This window comes from Pipistrellus kuhlii, unplaced genomic scaffold (assembly GCF_014108245.1).
Source record: "Pipistrellus kuhlii isolate mPipKuh1 unplaced genomic scaffold, mPipKuh1.p scaffold_m20_p_18, whole genome shotgun sequence".
Taxonomy (NCBI): Eukaryota; Metazoa; Chordata; class Mammalia; order Chiroptera; family Vespertilionidae; genus Pipistrellus; species Pipistrellus kuhlii.
In genome coordinates, this window is record NW_023425493.1 from 1,507,501 (window position 1) to 1,530,399 (window position 22,899).

Here is a 22,899-nt window from a genome sequence, read left to right on the forward strand (position 1 = left end):
CCCATCCATGTTTGGGCACACGGATGGAGCGAGTGGCTCCCTCCGAGCCCTGCCCGGGAGGGGACAGTATCTGTTTAGATTTGTGTCTAAATTTAAACCCCGATGGCCGGCCTCCCTCCCCTGCTCCTCCCCCTCCCCGCCCTCCCTCTCCACCTCCTCCTCGCCTTTCCCTCCCCCGCCCCCCCACCCTGTCCTCAGCAGAGGCCGGAGGCTGGCTGTCCCGCAGCAGCAGCAGCTAGCGGAGCGGCAGCCCTCCAGCCCTGCCGCCGAGCGGGACCCGGGGGCCGGATCGGGGACGGCGGACCCGAGAGACTGGGCAGAGGAGTGAGGTGGCACCTGGAGGACATGGAGGTACCGCGGGGCGGGCGTGGTGGGCGGGCGCGGGCTGGGCAGGGCGCGGGGGTGGGAGAAGGCGATGCCTGCCGCTGGCCACCCCCCAGCACGTCCAGCCCACCTGGCAGACCTGCGGCAGGCGGCGGGAGGGCCGCCAGGGGACAGGGCTCCTGGGTGCAGGCACTTCGGAGTGGGACTCACAGGCTCAGGACACAACTCTGTGAGCGGCGCTCTGCAGCCCGGCCCGCAGAAAGCAGAAGCCCTGAGTCTGGAGCCAGTTTTGAAAGAGAAACAGGCGGCAGGGAGGCCCTCCTCCGCCTGCTGCCTCCCCCGAAGGTGGCCTAAGCTTCTCCCGTCCCACAGCCACAGCTCTCAGAACTTTCTGCAAAACTCCCTCGCGGGCAAACAGCACCGCTGCTGATGCATCTGGAGAACTCCCTGCATGGCCCCGGGCGTGTGTGTGCTCTGGGGCGGGGAGGGGTGCTGGCCACCTCTGTGGGGCACCCTGGGCGAGGCCCGCCCGCCCTTCGCAGCCTGGGATTTTCCTGGCACCGTTCCAACCTCAGGGGGTCCAGGAACCACCCCGCAGGGGCAGGGAGGAGTAGCTGGCTGTGTGCCCGGAGTAGCGGGGCGTGTTCCCCTGTTCCGTCCCCCAGGTCCCCAGCTTCCCGGATCTCTCTCTCGCAGCTGAGAGTGGACATTTAGCCCGCGTCCATCTCGGCAGAGTCTGGGACTTTAGTGAGGAGCTTCTGAGGGGAGGCTCTGCGGGAGGAGACGGCTCCCGCGGCCGTGGCCATCCTGTCCGCTGCCCCCTCCCCACTCCAGCTCTGGCCCGGAGCCCTGGTTGACTCGCTAAGCTAGCCCCGCGCGTGGCCTGGGCCCTGCGGATTCCCTTCAGGCACCACGGTGTGTGTGTGTGCTGGGCAGGCACCCTGCATTCCTGTCTTCCAGGGCTGGGGGTCGCCTGCAGGGAGGCTTTATGGAGTCTGGGGCACTATGGGACCAGCAGGAGTGTGAGTGTAGACACTTGGGTAAATCAGGGAAACTGAGGCAGGTGAGGGCTGGGTGGAGTGGGGGTGATGCACAGACATTAGCAAGTGGTGCTCAGAAGTCTCTCCGAGGTCCCCTGCTGCCTCCTGCTTCTGGGCAGGAGGCAGAGATGCCGGGATGCCCCCCTGGGGGTGAGGCCGCTCTGGACGTGGGTGCCCCCCCTGGGAGCGCAGGCACCAGGGCCCCGGCCGCAGGTCCGGTCTGGGTGCCTGCCTGGCGCCCGTGGCTGTGGGGGCGGGTTGGAACCGGCTGCCGCGTGAGGACCCAAGGCCGGCGTGCAGCTTGTTCTAGGAAGACAGAGGGACCCTGCCTGGCCAGGCCTTCCTTCTCCCTCAGTTGAGGAAGGAAGTGTGTGTGGCACAAACCCTGAACCGTCACCCGGGGTGCTTCCGGGGAGGGAGGGCATGAACGGCCCGGCCACCGGTCTGCACAGAGGGGAAGGGAGTAACTATGGCTCCACCAGGAGGGCAGAGGCGCAGTGGGCCCAGCAGCAGCCTCTGCCTGTCGGGGCGCCCTGAGCCCGCACGCTCAGGTCTGCGGGTGGCAGGGGCCGCTTTTGAAGCTTCTTTGTGGAAGCACCTGAGTGTGGCACAGCCCAGCCTGCCGGGAAGGGAGGAAAGAGGGAGCCAGGAGCGGGGAAGTGGGTGCTCTGGGCAGGAAGTAACTCTATGAGGGACGTGCTGTGTGGGAGTGGGCTGGGAATTCCTGGACAATCGCAGAGCGGAACCCTCTTTTGAGTGGCGAGACCCACTTTGGAGACATGAAGGGGCCTCGATGTTTGGGGAGGAACGGAGTCACAGTGTCCCCACTGACAGGCCAGCAGGCTCCGGAGCGTCCCTTCCTGGGAACCCCCCTGGGAGCGCTGGGACATCCTTTCTCTCTTTAGGTCACTGTGACCGCGGTGGACAATAGCCCTCTTCGCTCAGCCAGGGAGCCTCTGGGGGACGAGGTGCTGGTGAAGGCTCGCCGTCCGGGGATCGAGGCTCACTGCACAGTATCGTGGCCCAGGGCCGTTTTCAGCCGTGTGAGCCAGTGACGGCCGGGGTGGACCCTGCGTTCTCGCTGTCCAGACTCTCACGGAGGCCCGGGGAGAGGAGGGTGGCCGGGAGGGGCGCGGCGGGTGCGGGGGAAGCCGCCTTCCCTGCAGAGGGAGCAGGGGGCTGGAGAGGGAGGCGGGGGCCGCGGAGAAAGGAAAGCATGGGCAAACCGCGGGCCTCTGCGTGGGGTGGACGCTGGCCAGCGGCAGCTGGACTCTCCGCCGTTGGGGGGAAAGGGCCACTCTTTCTTCATGCGAGGCCTCCGCGCCTCACTGTGGCCCAAAGGGGGGCCTCTTTCCGATTCAGACCGAGGCCAGCCCTAGTCTTCAGAGGCTGATGGCCTGGACTCAGCTCGTGGGCAGTGGGCAGCGCCGAGAGAAAGATGGGGCCACAGAATGACGCGGCAGGAACGCCAGCCATAGGCCGAGCCAGGGACCAGGCAAGGTGTGACTTTGAGAGTACGAGGGGAAGGCGGGAAGGCTGGCCTCGCCGCTGTAGGGGGAGAGAAATGACCTGTGGGATGCCAGGGGGGAGGGTCGCTCACTGGTCTTAGGTGAGCAGTGCGTGCCTATACCACAGCCATGCGATCTCACCAGACAAGGCTGTTGACAAATGAGTTAACAAATAGGAGCTCCTTCCCTCCAGCCCTGGCCCCACAAGCCTCCTCCGGCTCCAGGGCTCCAGCCCCTCGGAGCCCTTCGTTCAAACCAGGTGAGAGCGCCCGGCCTCTCCCTGAAGGCTCCCTGAGTTCGGGAGCCCGAGGCCTGCACCCTCGGCCTGATGGGCACATGATCCTCGCTGGTTGAATGAGAAACATGCTGGAAGGTGAGAGAAGGATCGGGTGCTCCTTTTTAAAGCCAGGCTTCCACCTGCTGGTTTTGATTGCCGTGGTAGGCATGGCCATGGGAAATGCAGACCCCAGAGGCGCAAGCACTGATTCTGTCCCGGAGAGGTGCACGGCGAAGCCGCTACGGCAGGAACGGAGGAGGGAAGTGTGCAGTAGAGAAAGAGGAGACTCAGGACACTTAGGTTAAAGGTCACTCTGAGTACTTTCGCCTGGGCTGTAGTCAGCACCGAAGAGCCAGGAGCACTTGCAGAAAGTCTAATTTTTGTGGACTAAGCGCTTCATTTGCTCGACAAGATAGTAGACACGTGACATCAGCTACTGTTCAGGCGAACAAGTGGGGGATCCAGCCGGTGAGAATTAGGCTTTGTTGCCATTGGCTAAACGATGTCTGCTTTATTTTATTTTATTTTATTTTTTATTTATTTTTCCCTGGTGTCTGCTTTGGATGGAGGCCGTTAGAGAGGCCTTCTCTCTGAGGCAACCCCAAGGCCCTCCCCGCTGTCACCTGTCCTTCCCCGTTCATTCTGTGATTGAGCACTGGCTACATGCTAGCGTTCGTGCTTCAATGGCACCGAAGGTTACTGGGCCATCCTATCTGCGACCCTCACAGACTATCGGTATCACTGGGGGGGAGGGGGGGATGTATCATATATACAAGGTGTTCATTGTACTTCATGAAGTGTTTTCTCCCCCAATCTCACCAACAGCCTTCGCTGTTTTGGGATCCCTCCCCTCGCTGAGCTCTGGGTCAAACTAGGGACTGTGTGGCCTCTGGGAGCTGAAGTGTGTGGTTGCGGCTGCATACTCCTTTTCTTTTCCTCTTCTTGTTTTTTTTTTTAAATATAATTTTATTGATTTTGTACAGAGAGGAAGGGAGAGAGATAGTTAGAAACATCGATGAGAGAGAGTCATCGATTAGCTGCCTCTTGCACACCCCCTACTGGGGATATGCCCGCAACCAATGTACATGCCCTTGACCGGAATCAAACCCGGATCCCTCAGTCCCCAAGCCGATGCTCTATCCATTGAGCCAAACCGGTTTCAGCCCTCTTCTTGTTTTTTTAAATGTACTTTATTGATTTCTCACAGAGAGGGAGAGGGATAGAGAGTTAGAAACATCCATCAGCTGCCTCCTGCACACCCCCTACTGCAACCAAAGTACATGCCCTTTATCGAACCCGGGACTCTTCAGTCCTGGGACCCTTCAGTCCGCAGGCTGACGCTCTATCCACTGAGCCAAACCAGTGAGGGCATGCATACCCCTTTTCTGTCTGGCTCCCAGGCTCTGTGGGACCCTCGGTAACAGTGGCTTCCACTAGGAACACCTCCCATTGCTGTCCGCAGGGACGGGGGAGGCTGGGGTAGCGGGACTGAAGGCCCGGAGCCTGTCAGAGGCCCAGCACATTCTGGAAGGGGTCGGGGGTCAGAGCCTGCTGAGGCGCGGCCCCTCGCCGCCAGGCAGCCAGGCAGCGGAGCTTGGCCGGAGCGTTGGTTCCGTGGGAAACCTGAACACTGGCAGCTCCGCGGCCCCGTAATCTTATCGGGGCCACCGGAGAAAGCATGTTGATTCCAGAGAAATCCGCAGGCAGCTCCGCCTGCCTCCAGTAATAGCTTCAAGCTTGCAGAGCCAGCTCGGCCAGCCTGCTCACGGCCCGGCACGTCACAGCTCTCGCTCCGGGCGGGAGGAAGCCACAGAATCGAGGAGAACCTGAGACCCCCGGGAGGGACACCAAGGCCATAAGCGACGCCAAGGCCGCGGGGACCGGGCACCCGGGGCCTTTGCAAACCTCCCGGCGCGTCTCTCATCTGGGCAGTAGCTCAGCCTAAGCCCTGAGAAATGAGATGGTCAGTTTCATCACAAAAGCAGCATTCACTCCTGGTCGGCCTTCAGGGGGCACGTAGATATTCCTATCTCCATGGAAACAGGATGCCGTCTATCACCGAGCACAGAAATGTAGCGGCTGCCAGGGCCCTCCTGAGCTGGACCGGAGAGGACACTACCTCACACCCTGGGCTTTTGGGCAGTGAACTCCCCAATTCCCCCCGTTAGGCTTCCTGGGTGCCTGTCTCCCGGGATTGTGGGACATGAGCGGGGAGCCCGGGGGCTCGGCTGTGAAGTCCCCCGGGGAGGGCAGGGACTCCCCGGGAAAGGTGAGGCGGACATGCAGGCCCTGCTGTGGGACGCCCTCCGGTGCCATCAGGGCCCCTCCTCGATGGCCAGCGTGGGCCCGGGCTGGAATCCCCGGGAAGTCCAGACATTGGAGCCGGCATTCCTCCAGCCGAGAAGCGAAGTGCCGGCCTCCTCAGACGCCCGGCCCTGGTTTGGAACCTGCTTGCTCCAGGTCACGCCACCTCCTGGAAGTCACAGCCCTCCCAGGCAGGGTCCGCTAGAGCGAGGCAGCAGCACGGCCCAGGCCCCACCGACACGCCTGAGGCCTGGGGACACACAGGTGAGCGTGTCCCCTCTGGTCCTGGCAGGACTCGGGTTGGCAGGCAGGCGCAGGACAGGGCCTGAGCTCCCTGGACAGAGGGCTCGCCCCGCTGGCCTCAGGCCGGGCTTCCTGCTGCAGATGACTCTATGCTGAGTCTCAGGGCAGCCTGGGAGTTCAAAGGCAGCTTCTCTACTGGGAGCCGGAGAAAACGCACTTCCTCGGTGTGGGGCTCCCCCATGCGAGACCTCCTGGCAGCCCTGGGAGTACCCATCTGACCTCACCCTGATTTCAGCCCCTCACCCACCCCCACACACCCTGCCTGGGGCCAGCCCCCAGCCGCAGCTGCTGAGGGGATGTGTCTGAAACAGGCCCAAGGGATTGCCTGTGGCCAAGCTCACCAAAAGCCACCCCAAGTCCCTCCACCTGCTCCCCCGGAGAGAGGCCCCTGGGAATGAACCCCACGGAGAGCGCGCCTGGCCCTCACACCTGGACTGAGCCCGCTCCCTCCCGGGCCCTGTGCCGCCCCTGCTCTCCAGGCCCATGCAGCTGGTGGAGGGGGCCCGAACCCGAGGGACCGCTCAGCAACAGGCGGCTGGCTCCATGCAGGCGGGAATGATCAGTCTAAGGTAACAATCAGTCACCTGAGGGCCTGGAACATTCTGGAAGCTTGCCCTGCCACGGCCCTGGCCCGGGAAGGTCAGAACTAGCCAGCCACACCCTCCACTCAACCGCACGGATGAGGAGGTCAGCCCCGCCAGGGGCCGTGGCAGCAGCTGCAGGCGCTTGGTGAGCACCGCTGGGGTCCCGGCCGAGACCTCGAGGGAGCAGCGCTCGGGAGCCGGGTCTCCGGTCAGACCGCGTCGTTCAGGCCGGCAGAGAACACGCGTGTCCGTGCCACTCGGGACTCACTCACGGAAGACTTGCACAACTCGTGGTCTGGGTGTCCAAAAGCTGTCCCAATGTTGTCAGTGATTTCCGTTGCTCTGTGCTTTGGGGTGTGATAGGACGGGCAGGTAGGTGTGAGGGGAAGTCATGGGGTGCAGGCAGGCCCGTTTCTACAGGAAAGGCGTCAGCGAAGCATAAATCTGAGCCATTAGGGGCAGCTGCTTACAATGCTCCTCCTGCATCTGAGCCCCAGAACAGCTGATGTGTTGGATGGAGTCATCGGGAGGGATAGCTTATCGCCATCCTTTCTGATTTGGGAATTTCCCCAAGTGAATAGGGAACTGAACCTTTCTACATGGGGTTACACAACACTCAGAATTGCCCCCACCCTCCGCACTACACCTGAGACAAGAGCCCTGCTCTGGTGCCTAAGGAAGCGATGAGGGAAGGTGGCCTAGGGGAGCGCTGGCACCGGGGTGGGGTTGAAGAAAATGGTAGAAACAGCGGCCCGCTGCCCTCTCCGTCTGGGTTAGTCTCATCACGGCCTTTGGGGCAGGCCACGGATAAACCCGGAGACCTGGGTTCCAGTCCAGCGTCAGGCACTGGCCTTGGGGTGTCCTGGCTGGTCCCTCCACCTGTCAAGCTGGCACCTGCTCCACTCACCTTGTAAGGCTATTTAGTGAGGAAGTAAGATGGTGCATGCTGCATGAGATAATCCATGAAAGTACCTTAAAAATGAAAATATCCCATGAAACCTTGGTGGTGCGGTTATTACTTATAAGTGGATTTTGTGAGAAATTTTAACAATCTGGGGCGTCTTACATAAGAACGTTCCGGCATTCTCTGCCCCGTGGAAGGTGGCGGAGGGCGTGCAAAGAAGGCGACATTGCTGAAAGTGAGCAAAGCTAAGGCTTCCATTGCGGACCAAGGAGGATGCACGAGGAGGCTGTGAAAAGCAAAAGATCCCAGCTCTCCTTCTCAAAGCACTTTCCCTTCTCTCGGACCCGAAGCAGCGAGTCTGAGAACCCCACCACCGGCCCTCTGCCTGCCACGAGCAGAGTGTAACACGGCCTTCCGGAGGAAGGCTGGAGAAGGACGCGGGAGTGAAGAGCACGGGCCCGGAGCCAGGCCGCTGGGCTTGCATCCTGACTGCCCGTTACCAGCCTGGGGCCTCTCAGGGCCTTGGTTTTCCCGTCTGTGGAAGGGAATAGTGACAGGACCTGCGCGGTTGGGTTGTGATGAGGACGAAATGAGGTCATCGTGGTGTGGAGTGCGCAGAGCTGTGTCTGCACGTCACAGGCGTGGTAGCGTGTTTGTTGGGTAAGAAGGCTTGATGGTCATTTAGAAGGGAACGCCCTCCCTGGCTGTGGGCGCCGCTCTGACTGGGACCCGGGGTGGACAGGGGACATCTGAGGTCCGCTTCCGGCTGAGAGTGTGGGGAGAGGGGTGGTTGGTGCACCCGGCCTTCGGAGCTCCGCAGGGACGCTCGGGCCTCCTCCAGGGGCTGGTCCTGGGGGCAGCGCTGGGACCCCCATGTCCAGACGAGAGCCTGGGAGAGGGGAAGCCAGGGAGACGGGGAGCCTGGGCCCAGGAACGGCAGGTCTGAACTGTAGGCTCCCAGGCAGCCAAGGCCTGGCTCAAGGGACGCGCTTTAAAGAAAGGGAGGGCCAAGACCGGTTTGGCTCAATGGATAGAGCGTCGGCTTGGGGACTGAGGGGTCCTGGGTTCGATTCCGGTCAAGGGCATGTACCTTGGTTGCGGGCACATCCCCAGTAGGGGGTGTGCAAGAGGCAGCTGATCGATGACTCTCTCATCGATGTTTCTAGCTCTCTATCTCTCTCCCTTCCTCTCTGTACAAAATCAATAAAATATATATTTTAAAAAAAAAAAAAAAAAAAAGAAAGGGAGGGAGGAGAGGTGTGTGTGGCTCCCGGTGGAGCTGCGACATGAGCAGGTGGGAAGTGGCAAGGATGTCAGTCCAGCTCACCTGACCCTGACGGCGTGCTTCCCTCCCTCCTCCTCTCTCCCCGCACCTGGTTAGCTCCTCCCTGCCCCGTGCTCGCCTGTCACCCCTGCAGGCGAGGCCCGGACAGGTGGGATCCGGAGACAGCCGCGGGGTTGGAGAGCGAGACGCTAACCATTCACACCGGCCCCTCTCAGCGACATCCCGCCTGAGCTGCTCTAGGCTTACGAGCTGAGCGCTCCCATGTGCCAGCAGGGCGTTGGGGTCTCTCAGCCACGCAGGTTACGTGCGTCATGGGGATGTCTGGGCGAGATGCATGCAGAGCGGCCTGGCCCACAGGTGGCTGTGCACCTGGAACGCAGGTCTGTCCCGAGGGCGGTTCCGGGGACCGCCGCGGGCTCTGTTCCTGGCCCTCCCTCGCTAAGTGTTTTTGTTAATGACTTGGTTGAAACATAGAAAGACTCCAGATGACCCACAGCTGGGATCGCTAATACTCTACATGACATATTCAAGTTCGAATGATTTACATAGGAAGAGATGCCGGGCCAAAACCAACACGATGAAATTAAACAGCGGCGGATGCAGAGTCCTAAAGCTTTAGGAAAACGTCCTACGCCAGCGCAGGGAGACCTGCTGGGAGATACATACCCATGCGGCCAGTCATCCCACAAATATGCACCGGGCCTCCTCAGGGGTTCTCGGAGGAGGTCAGATCTGAAGATGCTGTCTCCGCACGCTGAGCATGATGCAAGTGGCCTCTTATCTCCAGTCAGTGCCGGCGTCCTAAGTGGCAGGCGGGCGGCCGCTGAGGGGCTGACGCCCAGGGAGAGGTGGCCTGGAGCTAGAAGACAGGGAGGCTGTGAGGAACCGGGGGAGGGTCCTGGTATTTGGTGTCTGCCTGGAGGCTGCTGCGGGCAGTGGGGACCCGGAAGGAGCCTGGGTGACTGCGTCTCAGGCCCGAGCAGGAAGAGGCATTTGCTGGTTTGGGGCCGGAAGGGCTGAGTTTGACTGAGGCGTTGGCAGGATGACCAGAATTGGGAATTCAGGACTGGAGATTGGAGGGCGTTGGGCTGGAAGGTGGTCCCCGGGCTGGGGCCGGTGAGGTGCCTGGAGAGAGACGGGCACGCCGAAAACCACGCTGTGGACGTCTCTGCCATTCGAGGAGCACCAGGACCGCGGAGGACAGCGAAGGGCGCCTCAGTTTATATGCAAAGGGCTGGGTGTTTGTTCAGCTGACCACACACTTCACATAAACTAACACTTTCCATCCGGGGCTTTATCCCTGTGTCTCACAGATGTAGGACGTGGATTTCTCCCCTGCCCACGCGCCCTCCCCATGACCTTTCCCCAGCATTCTCTCTGAGGCTCAGGAGCACAGGCCGAGGGAAAATGGGCCTAACTGGGGGCTGACCTGAACTGGGCTGCAGCCCAGGGGGACAGGATGGGGCAGGTAAGGGGGGGGGACTGGGGCAGCATTATGTGTCCAACAGGCAAAGGTCTTGTAGCTGCTTTTCGTGGGACCAGGCTGCGGTCCCCATCGATCCTGCTAGGCCCCCAGCCACGCACGTCGGGAATGGTCCACACCAGGCACATTCTGATTGTTTCTAAAATGACAAAACCCGCCGAAACCAGTTTGGCTCCGTGGATAGAGCGTCGGCCTGCAGACTGAAAGGTTCCGGGTTTGATTCCAGTCAAGGGCATGTACCTTGGTTGCAGGCACATCCCCAATAGGGGGTGTGCAAGAGGCAGCTGATCGATGATTCTCTCTCATCGATGTTTCTAACTCTCTATCCCTCTCTCTTCCTCTCTAAAAACATCAATAAAAAAATATATTTAAAAAAATTGTTTAAAATGACAAAACCCCAATGAACCAGAACTCTTCTCAGAAAACCCCAAGACTTCACGTTCTGGGTGCTCTCCATAGTCTTAAAATATACATTTATAATTCAGCTAATAGTAAACCTTTCAGGCAAAATTGCAAAAATATATCATCCTAACACAACCATTACTTTCTTTCTCACTTCTGATCCTCAATTTTATCCCTTTTGTCATTAAAAAAAAAAAAACTGGGAGAAAAAGACAATTCCGATTCATGTAACTACTTCCCATTTTGTGTGTCCTTATTATTCGTAGCCACATAGATCCTTCTTACAAAACCGTAGCCATAACACCGCGACGTGGCACCCCACCTCTGCCCTCTCGTCCGCAGGGCAGCGCCCACCATCGTCCACCGCGTCCTCGTGTGGACGTCTGCATGGCGTTCCGTTGTACAAATACGCCCGAAGCTGCTTCATCCTCTTTCTATTTCAGGGAATGGCCTTTGTTTCCATTTTCTCCGTCTCATAAATAACATCGCTTTACACAGTCCATGGGGTGTTTCTTCTTCTGAATTACTTGGTTGGAAGCAATTCCCAGGAGGGGATCATTAGGGCGAAGGGTCTGGGAGTTTTGATGGCTCCAGTGAAGGCCTGCCTGCCTTCCTCCCTCAGCGTCTGGTCTACCCGGTGAGCACAGACCAGGCCATCGCCCGGTTCGCCACAGAGCCCGTCCTCCCAGGGCCCATGCCCTGGCCCGCTCCTCCACAGGGAGGGGGAGGGGGAGAGGGAGGAAAAAGGTGTGGACACCCTGGGAAATGAAGCAATCTGTGGCACTTCCTGCTGGACAGATGCAGATGGGTGGGGGGAGGGGAGGGAAATGGAATACCAGCAGAGGGAGCAGGGCAGAGTGATCCGGGACACGAGGAGCCGCTCCCCTTCCTCCCTACCCCCCAGCCATGGATGGAGGCTGAACCCTGAGAGTTTGCCTGCCCTCAGGGCCTTGGGGAGCCACGGACTGGCGCCTGGGAAAGCTCTGGGTCTCGGGCCAGAGCGGTCTGTGTGGTCACTCACCCGCCTGCTCGCTGAGGACGTATTTGACGAGTGTGTCTGGCTCTGTGCTGGGAATTCTGGACACAAAAGGGCATAAAGCTTGGACCCTGCCTTCAGAGACTGCACCCCAGTCAGGCTCAGAGGATAACAATGATGACCACAGGGTGGGCCAGTGTCCAGTCACCTGTGCTCAGGACCCAGCTCAGGCATGAGCCGGGGAGGAGGTGGTGTCTGAGCTCCATCCAACAAGGAGGGCGTGAGAGTTGGGGTGGGAGAGAGGAGAGTGTGGACAGGAGGACAGGAGCAGCTGGCAGACCACGCGAGACCTGGGACTTGGCCTTGGAGGCACCAGGATTCCTCACCCACAGAGCTGAGGAGTTCAGTCTCTCTGGGGAGCACCCGAGGGGCTCAGTCTCTCTGGGGAGCACCAGAGATGCCCAGTCTCTCTGGGGAGCACCCGAGGGGCTCAGTCTCTCTGGGGAGCACCCGAGAGGCTCAGTCTCTCTGGGGAGCATCCAAGGGGCAGCTCGGTCTCTCTGGGGGGACACCCGAGGGGCTCAGTCTCTCTGGGGAGCACCCGAGGGGCTCAGTCTCTCTGGGGAGCACCTCAGTCTCTCTGGGGAGCATCCAAGGGGCAGCTCGGTCTCTCTGGGGGGACACCCGAGGGGCTCAGTCTCTCTGGGGAGCACCCAAGGGGCGGCTCAGTCTCTCTGGGGGGACACCCGAGGGGCTCAGTCTCTCTGGGGAGCTCCCAAGGGGCTCGGTCTCACTGTGGGGAGCACCTGAGGGGCTCAGTCTCACTGTGGGGAGCACCTGAGGGGCTCAGTCTCTCTGGGGGGACACCCGAGGGGCTCAGTCTCTCTGGGGGGACACCCAAGGGGCTCAGTCTCTCTGGGGAGCTCCCAAGGGGCTCAGTCTCACTGTGGGGAGCACCTGAGGGGCTCGGTCTCACTGTGGGGAGCACCTGAGGGGCTGGCCTTGAGCTGTCTCTTCCCAAAGCATTCGTCCAGCTTTCGTTGGAGATGCGTTTGGCCTGCTGGTGAGATGACAGGAAGTTTAAGCTCTTAAAAGCCACCCCTGTGTTCTCAGAGCAATGGTGGGGGAGTCATGTGATCAGATTTCCACTTCAGAACAATCGCCGTGGCTGTGGTTCAGAGAGTGGACCGGAGAGACATGTCATGGAGACCTTGGGGCTGTTCCGTGGCCCGGAGTGAGGTGCAGGCCAGCTGGCTGCAGGAGGGACTGCGAATGCAGAGCAGGGAGAGGAGCCTGAGAGGGCCCTTCCTCTGATGGCCGAGAACTTTCCTCCTGGGTGCGGACCAAGGAAAGGGCAGCAGGGTTCCCGGACCTGTGCTCAGGGCTCACCCAGGCGCAGCCACAGCCTCTACAGGGCAGGCCGCCCTGGGACTGGGTGCCTCCCACCCACAAAAGCAGCTCACCTGCGCCCGGGTACCTGTGCAGGTGCAGTGTGTGTGTGTGTGTGTGTGTGTGTGTGTGTGTGTGTGTGTTCGGGGGTGAGGGGGGGGCAGAGCGAGTGTTCCGTGTAACAGAGGAAGCCAGGCATGGCGGCCTGGGAGTCCGGGCTCCGGACCAAACGCCATGGCCCAAGTGCTGCGGGATCCTGACTCAACAGCACGGATCTGGGCCTCGCCAGGACGGTAATTCCATCCGTGTGGCTCAGGGGATTAAGTGGGATAACGTCCATGGGCAGGATTTGGAGAAGGAAGAAAGGACTCCACAGATGCAGGTGCTGTCGCCTCTGTGTTGGGAAAGCTCAGGGACATATCTGAAGTGACTTTCCCTTGGAGAGGAGCCGGTGCCGGGGGCCGGCGTGTGGAGGGGGGCTGTGGACGCGCTTCCCCGGGGCCTCGCTTCCTCCTGCCCGTGGCCTCCTTTGAAGCCGGAGCAGCTGCACGGAGGACAGCGGGCTGGGCCGGCCCAGATCGCTCTGCTCAGAGGCAGAGCTGTGTTTGAAGCCGCAGAGAGGAAGCAGTGGTGGGCGGGCAGGACTTCCTGACTCGAGTGCTCGGGTCCGGCCTGAGCCCCCAGGCCCACCAGGGGGCCCTGTGCCTCCCGCTGGAGCCTGACTGTCCCAGCTACAGGCAAGGGCGAAACTCAGGAGCTACAGGGCCGCCCCGCCCGTCCAGTGAAGCGTTGCGAGTTTCAGAGACAGAAGCGCCAACTAAGAACAGAGCCGGGAGGGGAGGCCAGGTGGAACCTTGGGCAGTAGGCTGCAGGGAGGAGGATGCAGGTGCTCTCGCCCGGACACCGGCCTGAGCACACGCAGGCGTGGCATGAGGCGGGGCGGGGACGCGGGGACGGCCCAGAGGCAGCTTCCACAGGCCAAGCTCTGGCTGCCACCGAGAGAACCACAGGCTGGGGCTTAACCCACTGCGTCCTGCTCACCGTCCGAGGCCGGACATCCTGACGGGTGTCCGGGGCTGGCTCCTCCGCTCAGCTTTACGATAGGCGTCCCCACAGGGTCCTCCCTTCATGAGTGTCTGTGTCCTAAGCTCCTCCCGTGGGACCCCAGGCACAGGGATCGGAGCAGGGCCCCAGGACCACATCTGAACGTAACCACCCTTTTCAAGGCCTTATCTCCAAACACAGCCTCATGCGGGGGCCAGGACGTCAACATTGGGGACCCAGTTCAGCATGTAACAGCCCCAGCCCCGGAGCCTCGCTTCCGGCCGTGGGGAGAACAGAGGGGCCGCCCACCCTCCACTCGGCGCCTGGCTACTCTGTCTGCCTGTCCCGGCCACGTCCTAGCAAGAGCCCCGGGCGGCAGGGCGCGTGCACCGCTGGGCGGCCTCCCGCAGGCCTCCTCACTGTCCCACGCTGGGCACCCCACCCGGTGCAGCTCCATCCCGCTGGGTGGACGGACTCAGGCCACCCGTCCTGCCCACTCAGAGCTCAGTGCCACGGACTGTGGCCACAGCGTCCCGGCCACTGAGCTACTTCCAGCCTCTGTCCTGGAGGCCTTTGCCCCGCCGTCCCTCTGCCTGGAGCTGCCTCCTCGCCCCCATCATCCTGCCGAAAGTCTTGTTGCTATGGGGATCTTACTCCTCACTCACTATTCCATTTGGGGGCCACGTCTGCCCAGCCAAGATGAAGGGGTGAGGCCTGGCAGGGACCAGCCCGCTCCCCATCTGCCCTTCATCACGGGGGCACCGAGGGCCGGGGGGGGGGGGGGGGGGGGAGGCTGAGCCTGGGGCTGGCTTCCCACAGTTATTCCCGAGAGGGACTGCGCTCCCCGCCCCCAGGCCTTATCTGGGGGAGGCCCAGATGTTTCCTCTCACCCAGACAGCCCCCTGCTCCCCAAGGGAGGTGCCTGCGACCCGGGCCTGAGAGGTTTCCCACCGGCTCCTATCTCCTGGCGCGTTCCTCTGGGAGCCTGGGAGCCGGCTTATCTGGGCCGGAGAGCCTTTGAGGGGAACAGCGACGGGGCCCTTTAACGCTGAGCCAGCCCAGAGGCCGGGGCAGAAGCACAGCCGTGTCAGAGGGAGCCAGGCCTGTGCCGGAGAGGCCCCCCATCCCCGCCTGTGGACACACACTGTCTAACCAGGAAAACTCCGAGCACCCTCAGCGCTGGGGAGCCCGGGCCTTTGCCCCTCCCTCCACATTCACTGCCCGGCTCTGTCACGTGTGTTTCTACGTGTCTGTGCGGCCCTCGTCACCGGCCTCATCACGTTTCCCCCTTTTCCATGCACAGCTCCACGTGCTAGGAACGTGCCTTCATTTTTAATGGAGCATCGGTGGCCTCCAGGCTCTGTCGTTCACTCCAACTCGCTCTCTAAAATGCAGCATTCCGGCCGTCCCTAACTGTCCACCTTGAGGAGACCAGCGATGCTACAGAGAACTTTGCATCAGCTGCCTTCTTCCTCTTTGTTTCCTTCGTGTCTCTTCTAGTAAGAGAGCAAAGCGCTTCCGAGCGCTCTTGTGAGTCCGGCTCCGAGGCAGGTCAGCAGCGCCGGGCTGCAGCGGAGTGAGGAGCGGTCCCCACAGGCTGGCAGCCGGCTGTCCCGGCGTTGGGACGCTTCTCTGCATGTTAGGCAGCAATCTCCAGCCACCGTGTTTCACTGTGGGCCAGGGGGCCCCACGTCTGCCCCACGCGTCACTCCGGCCGCTGGCGCCGGGCTTTGGAAGTTTATCTGCTTTGTCCCGTGAGAAGTCGTTTAGGCCTCAGCTCTGACTGCCCTCCACGCGGGATCATACCGCTTGCCTGGCTGTTGCTTGGGGCGTGACACCGTCTTCGCTAAGACGTGAGGCCACCCACGCAACCTCTCTCCCGGCACTGCCCTTGCTACCTGGCGCTGCCTGTCCCCTCACCAGAGTGCGACCCGGGAAGGCCTATGCCACGGGCTGTACCAGTTTCCCTATCCTGAGCACAACGGCCAACACGTAACAGGTGTGCAATAGCTATGTATTGGTTTACACATGTCACCTTTGGATAAGACTGAGGCTCTGGTTTCTGGACCACGACTCCGGGCCTCGGGGTCTCCATCTGTTGAAGAGCCCAACAATCTGCTTACACCTTCATTTCCAATGAGGCCCCCAGGTTAGTGGGACGCTAACATGCACCCTGGGTTCTGACCCAGAGGAGGCTGCCATGAACCCCAGGAAGCAACTAAGCTTGGGTTGTGCAGTGGCTTCTACACACCGCAGGGAAACCAGGCAAAGACACGCCCGCCCAGATTTCAGACATGGTCTGGGCAGCAGCGGGGAGAGCGGATAAGACAGAGAAGAGCAGCTGCAAAGAAACCTCTCCCCACGGATCAAGAGAGGTGACGGGGCCTTAAGCGCAGAGACCACAGCGAGGACGGAGGGGCCAGACTGGACATACGTGGAGAGGACAGAATGCCTGGGCGCGGTGACCTAACACAGCGGCCGGCAACCTTTCGGACCGGGTGGCAATGGCTGTCAGAAGGATGTGGGGAGAGACATTCTAAAGGATGTCAGAAGACAGGGGAGAGAGTAGAATCTGATGGGTGTGCATTCCACCGTCTTCAGAGCTGCTCTGTGCTCGGCCAGGCCCCACAGACCAGCCTTCACTCCTTCCTCAGTGGCTCCCGGCCTGGCTTCCCGGGACCAGAGACGGTGGAGGAAGAGCACAAGGACCCCTTGTTTCCAAAGTCAGATGGAGGCTGCACCTCGCCCCGAGGAAAGGAGAGATCTCCAGCCTGAGCCCGCTCGGGACCGGCCTGGCCGCCCTCTGGCACCGCGTGGCCCGGGCTGGTGAACATGTGGCCCCGCCGTGTCTGCAGGGGGGGTGCCTGCAGAGAGGAAATGGCTCAGACCAGATACCGCCTTGTTTGTTTTCCCTGCGAAGAAAGCAGAGTGCTTTGCTCATTTTGGGGATAAGGCAGATATTTTTAATCCCTCGTTTCCGCCGCCTACAGGTGTTTCCTCTGGTGTCACTGCCAGAAGGTCAGAGCCATGACATCATCCGCTTAGTCCCTGAGATTGCCAAAAGGCGTCCCTGCTCCGACCTGTGAGTGCCACCTCAGGTCCCTTGAGACAAGGTGAGGTGAATGCCACCCATCCTAAGGTGACCAGGCATCCTGCTTTTGGCGGGACAGTCCTGATTTTTAACAATTTGTCCCGCGTCCTGCAGCATTTTTAAAAAGTCCCAATTTTTTGAAAGATTCTTTTAAGTCTTTTGGACTTTTTTAAAACGCTGCGAGATGCAGGACAAATTGTTAAAAATCGGAACTGTCCCATCAAAAGCAGGACGTCTGGTCGCCTTACCATCACCTGCCTGTTCTCCGTGTTCACCTGTGGGGCAGGCTCACTCCTCGGACCCGGTGCCAGAGGTGCCGGGCAGCGTGGAGAGGAGGAAGGCTCTGGTCTCCAGCAAGAACCCTCTGTGGCTGAGTCCCTCACTCAGTGACGTTAGTGACAGAGCAGCTCAGTAGCTCCAAGGCATATACTCTTTACCTCTCACACGGGGGACCCTCCCCCCAAACGGTCTCCACAACCTACAGGACAGGCGAGGGAGCTGGGCCATTCCAAAGGCAGAATACCGTTTGTTTTCACCCCAAAAGTCACACGTAAGCTAACACTTTGGGGATCACCGTGTTTTGCACGCCCCAGAGAAGCCCTGGAGCGAGGTCCTCTCTCGGCTTGTCTACTTGACAGTCGTGTGACTCCGTGGAGACTTGCATCTGTCAGCTAGCATCGCGGTCGGCAAACTGCGGCTCACGAGCCACATGCGGCTCTTTGGCCCCCTGAGTGTGGCTCTTCCACAAAACACCACTGCCAGGGCGAGTCTATTTTGAAGAAGTGGCGTTAGAAGAAGTTGAAGTTTAAACAATGTGGCTCTCAAAAGAAATTTCAATCGTTGTACTGTTAATATTTGGCTCTGTCGACTAAGGAGTTTGCTGACCACTGTGCTAGAAGGAATGGAACATTTATTGAGCACGTTTGTTACACGGCTTACCTTAGCTCTCAGGCCACTTGTTCTGTGAGTTGGGAATTACCGAGCCCTTTTACTGCGTAGGAGACTGTGGCTCAGAGCAGGTGAGGGGCCTGGGGGCCAGGGAGCAGCGGGAGCTGAACTTGAACCCAGGTCTTTCCTTCTGGAGTCCTACCCCACCATCCCCATTAGAATTTGATGAGGGGCAAGAATACCTTTGCTATTATGTAATATTCAGAACAGTGATCTAGTGTTGGACATGTAATAATGAAAAGTCAATTCATCTGCCACACCAGCAGACACCTCCTGGGATTACCCGGAAAACAGGCTGGACAGGATAAACCGTCTTCGTGTAAATACTGAGTAGCCAACTGCTGGCCTCCGGAGCCACGGCCGCAGGCAGGCATGACTGAGGTTTGCCTTAAAAACACCACCCCTGTGGGTGTGTTCAAAACAAAATCCATCGATTTTGCCTAAACATGAATTTTAATCTGCTCTTGAAAAGTCAGGTCACTTGGAGATGCTGGGCCTTGACTGACCCTTTGAAAAGTCAGCCCACGTGACCCAGGCCGTGGCTGGAGTGGAGTGGCAGCGGCCCCTCCCATTGGGGTGGGCCGGGTTCTCCCTCCCCCACCCGCTGCTTGGCGGTGTCTGCTTGGCTCTGAAGTTTGCACGCCCGCCCTAAACGATGGGGCAGAGGGGCCTGGACACGGGTGCGAGATGCCGCCAGGACCACAGCCTGGCACGTCGGGTAACGCCATTTCCCATCTAGGCCCCAAAGCGGTGTGACGACGACTTTCCAGACCTGCTGTTTTTGCTTTCCGTCATTTATAGTATCTTATCCAAAACAATGTTTTTCATTCTTTTTAGAGGGTTTTTAAATATACGTACAAAGATATATATATATATATATATATATATATATATATATATATATATATATATATATATCTATCTTCTGGGACATGTCTTAGTTAAAAGGAAAATGTTTTACATTAGCACTTTCTCATCCTGTGCTCTGCTGTTACATCTATGTTTTGGTTAATCTGTTTGCCTTCAAAATGTCATGAGCCAGGCGGGGGAATTCAGCAAAGCATGCTGGGACCTGCTATCACAGGCTCCCCTTGGACCACGTGTCCTTCCTCCCCAGATCCTAGACCCGATACCAGCCTGGAATTTTTCCATCTCCAGCTCCTAGCCTCCGTCTTCCTTCCCTCCCCCACAGCCCCCTCCTCCATTTGCTCCTTAAATGGAAGTTTTCCTCCCATTCTCCCAGCTTTCTTCTTCGTCCTGTCCTTCTTTCTGGCAGGGTGATGTGGAATGTCCCTGAACTCTCCACGCCTGGCTCCAGGGCCTCCCGGGTCACAGGGTCCTTTCCTGCCTCTGAGCTGAGATGCCCACCCTTCCCGAAAGGATGTGTGCAGCCCTGTGGGACTGCCTCCGTGCCTCTCCTCAAGGACAGAACTCGGGACAAAGTTTCCCTTTAAGCGCCTTGCTGCATTCACCCCTTCAGGATAAATCCAAATACCTTGGCTTCCAGTCTAATAACCACCTGCTCCCTGGCCGGTGTGGCTAGGTGGTTAGAGCGCCAGCCTGCACATCAGAGGGTCTCAGGTTTGATACCCAGTCAAGAGCACAAATCTGGGTATCAGGTTCCATTCCTGACCCTGGTCAGAGTGCATGCGGGAAATAGCTAATCAATGTGTCTCACATAGATGTTTCTCTCTCTCCTCTATCTCTCCCTCTTTCCCACCTCCCTCCACTCTCTCTCAATGGAAAATATGTCCTTGGGTGAGGAGTAATAACAAAAAAAACGAAAAACAAAAAAAAATCACCTGAGTTTATTGAGCACTTACTATGTGCCACACTTGCGCTCTCTCGCTTGAGCCCACACAGCCTGCGATGTCCGTGTTGCCGCCCTCACTTTATAGACGAGGCCCCTGAACGGCACATGCGTTCAGTCACCTGCCCACGGTCCCCTGAGGAGCAGAGCGGGAGACGGCGCAGACATTCCGTGTCCGGAGCGCTGTCCACAGCTCCCTCTGAGGGGCCTTCCCCATCCTCACCCCCGGCTCCTGCTTCCCGGGTCCTCAGATGCAGCCCCAGGGCAGCCGCACGGCTCCTGGGGCCGTTAACCACGCCCCACGTGGACACAAGTTCTGAGCCACGGACTCCTCAGCTCGTGCTTGACGTGGTTGCTGGGACGTGAACCAGGCTGGCCCTTGGCTCCCACAGAGCAGGGGCTGAGACTTAACTTCCCTGTAACCGCCCCCCGGGCCCCAACGCTGCTGATTGGTCTTGTTTTCAGGAACTCCTGTCACTAAATGTTTAGCCAGGACTTCCTGCGTCTTCCTTGGGTTTAGGATGCCTGCGCCCACGAACCTACAGAAACTCCTGCTTAGCTTAGGGTCTCCCCTACCAGACAGGCTGTAGCCCCAACGTGGGCCCATGGTTGGCCATGTTAATTTTAAAAAGCAGGAGAGAGAGAGAGAGAATCGGCTGCTGAGGCACATCCCGCACATCTCACTGGCTATGTAAGGACCCTGTGTTTGAGCCATCGTCCCCATTTCACAGACGAGGAAGTGACCCAGAGGAGCGAGCCTGGCACGGGCCTCGCTGGGACCGTCCTCCCTGCCACGGGGTTTGGATAGCAGGCCGATGGCAGACAGGCCAGCCCACCTCATCCCTGCCCCACGCTGCCCAGGGATGGGTGAGCATTTCTGCTCTCTGCTCTCTGTGTGGGGAGGGAGGTCCTTTTGCAATCCCAGGACCCTCTGTGGGGAAGTGGCCCGGAAGCCAGCTCCCCCTGGCAAGGCCCTGCCGCCCCCGGGCAGAGCTCCCTGGAGGCGCCCTGGCTCCCCAGAGGCAGGGAGGTGTGCGGGGCAGTGATGGGGGAGCACTGCCAGGGCTGAGCACGGCTCCTCTGTCGATAAGAAAAGCAAATCACCTCTGAGTCATGCCAGGCGCCTCCCGAGAGCAGCTGGCCGGTGCCCAGCGAGGCTGTGCCAGCGCAGATGCTGCTGAGGGCGGCCGGGGGCAGCCGGGCTCCTTGGGGCTGCACTCGCTGTGGTGCGTCCAGACGGGGCAGGATATTTCCGTGCTCACGGCCAGGAGGGCCTTGCTCGGGTTTCCTGGGAGGAACAGCTGCTCAGAGGCTAGGAGCCCTCCCACGGGCCTCAAACCCTCACCCTGCCGAGGTGAGGAGCCCACTGAGACTGGGCCTCTGGTGTCCCTGAGGCCCCTGGTGTCCCCGAGGCCCCTGGTGTCCCTGGGCCCCTGGTATCCCCGAGGCCCCTGGTGTCCCTGGGCCCCTGGTGTCTCCAAGGTCCCTGGTGTCTCCAAGGGCCCTGGTGTCTCCGAGGCCCCGGTGTCCCTGAGGCCCTGGTGTCCCTGAGGCCCTGGCTCCTGAGCCCCTTCTGCCCCAGGACCGTGTGGCTCTCAGGCTGAGCACCCAGGGCTGAGCCTGTGCCTCAGAGGCCCTCCTGACTCAGCAAAACAGTCACATGACCAAGGGTGGGAATGGGAGACTTTCATGGCATCATAGTTCCCCATCATTCCCGGGCCCTGCAGCCAAGCCAGGGGGAGGAGCCCGCCCCCAGCTGGCTTTTCCTGCCTCAGCTACACTTCTTTCCGTCTTAATCCCTCCCTCCAGCGTGGCCGTGGCTCTTTCATTCTTTTCAAAGCAGAGTGGGTGTGCAATATTCGGTTGTCTGTCAGGTGTACAATGTAACGCTTGGCTGTGTGCTCACACCATAAAGCCCAGTAGCCACCTGCTGCTGATGCAAACGTATCTCAGCGCCATGGGCTCCGTTTTCCTCTGTCACCCGCTGTCCCACCCGGTTGCCTCCCGCTGTGCGAGCTGCGTGGTCTCCTCTCCTGAAACTCGGCTTCTGAAGAGCAGCTGGCCGGGTGGCTCATGGGAATGACTGTTCGTTGGACTCGGGTTTGAGAGTAGGCCCGAGTCACACGTCATCCTGTGTGAAGACGCTGGGGTGTAGGGCCGCATTTCCTTGGGGCTTCCCCCATTCTGCCGGACCCCAGTGACCCGCCTCGGCGTTCTGCACAAGCCAGAGAACCGCGTTGTTGCCAGGTTCCTTCGCTGGGATGCCGAAGTGAAACACAGAGTGAGCCGGCGGGAAGGGCCTTGGGTAAGGTGACCGCTTTTGGCGGGACAGTCCCGATTTTGAACAGTTTGTCCCGTGTCCTGCATTATTTTTGAAAAGTCCCTATTTTTGCAAAAGGAGCATCTCTGCAAGCCCTGAGCTTCGAAGACGAGGGCAGAAAGGCTGAGAGGGGCGCCCCCACAGCGCCCTCCCCCCGCGGTGGGTCAGTGGCCTCCCCAACCCGGGCTGCTCAGCTCTTGAAATAGCTCATCTGGATCTTCCGTCCTGACTCTGCAGGAGTCATGTTTGTCCAGAGGCTTAACCCCTTAGTCCCTCTGCCTGGACACAAGCCATCCGCCCCCTGTGGCCCCTGAGGGCCCTGCCCCCACTTGGCAAGCCAGCCTGGTCAGGCCTGCCTCAGACCAGCCTCAGGGCTGCCCCTTCATGGGCCCCCCTTCATTCCACAGGGCCCGGGGTGAAAGCCAAAAGTGGTTCTCCCTCTCTGGCTGGTCCTATCCCCACCCAACAGCCTGAGACACACAATGACCCCAGGGCAGGAGTGGCCCTGCTATGATTAGGCCACTCATAGCTGGAGTCCAGAGTCACACCCCATTGGCCAGCCCGCTCCTTTGTGTGATGCAGAAGGTCCCCATTTGTAAATTGCTTGGACTCTGAGTGCCTGTCCACCCAGCTCATCTCTGGCTTGCTCTGCAGGAGGAGGTGAAAAGCCTGGCAGCAGCAGACTCCATTGCTATTAAGTCTTCAGAACTGACTGATAACAGTCTGAGGTACCTACAAGGTGCAAGGAGCCCAAGCTCCATCTGACACCTACTGGGAGATGACAATGGCAACTAAAGGGGGAGGGGAAGCTTGTCGGGGCAGGGCTGCAGTTGCGTGATCTCACTTGGCCTCTCTGACAGTCACAGGAGATCAGTGCTGTTTTACACGTGGAATACCATGCTCAGCC

At 59.8% G+C, this 22,899-nt stretch overlaps 1 protein-coding gene across 1 annotated transcript in view; it reads left to right on the forward strand.

Annotated features, from left to right (window-relative positions):
• The first annotated feature begins 203 nt into the window (after nt 1-203).
• RCSD1 (RCSD domain containing 1) overlaps nt 204-22,899 on the forward strand; it is a 42,676-nt gene continuing 19,980 nt past the window's right edge. The window contains exon 1 of the mRNA XM_036442430.2: nt 204-351. Coding sequence (XP_036298323.1) covers nt 346-351 — 6 coding nt within the window. The 5' untranslated portion in view covers nt 204-345. The remainder of the gene's footprint in view (nt 352-22,899) is intronic.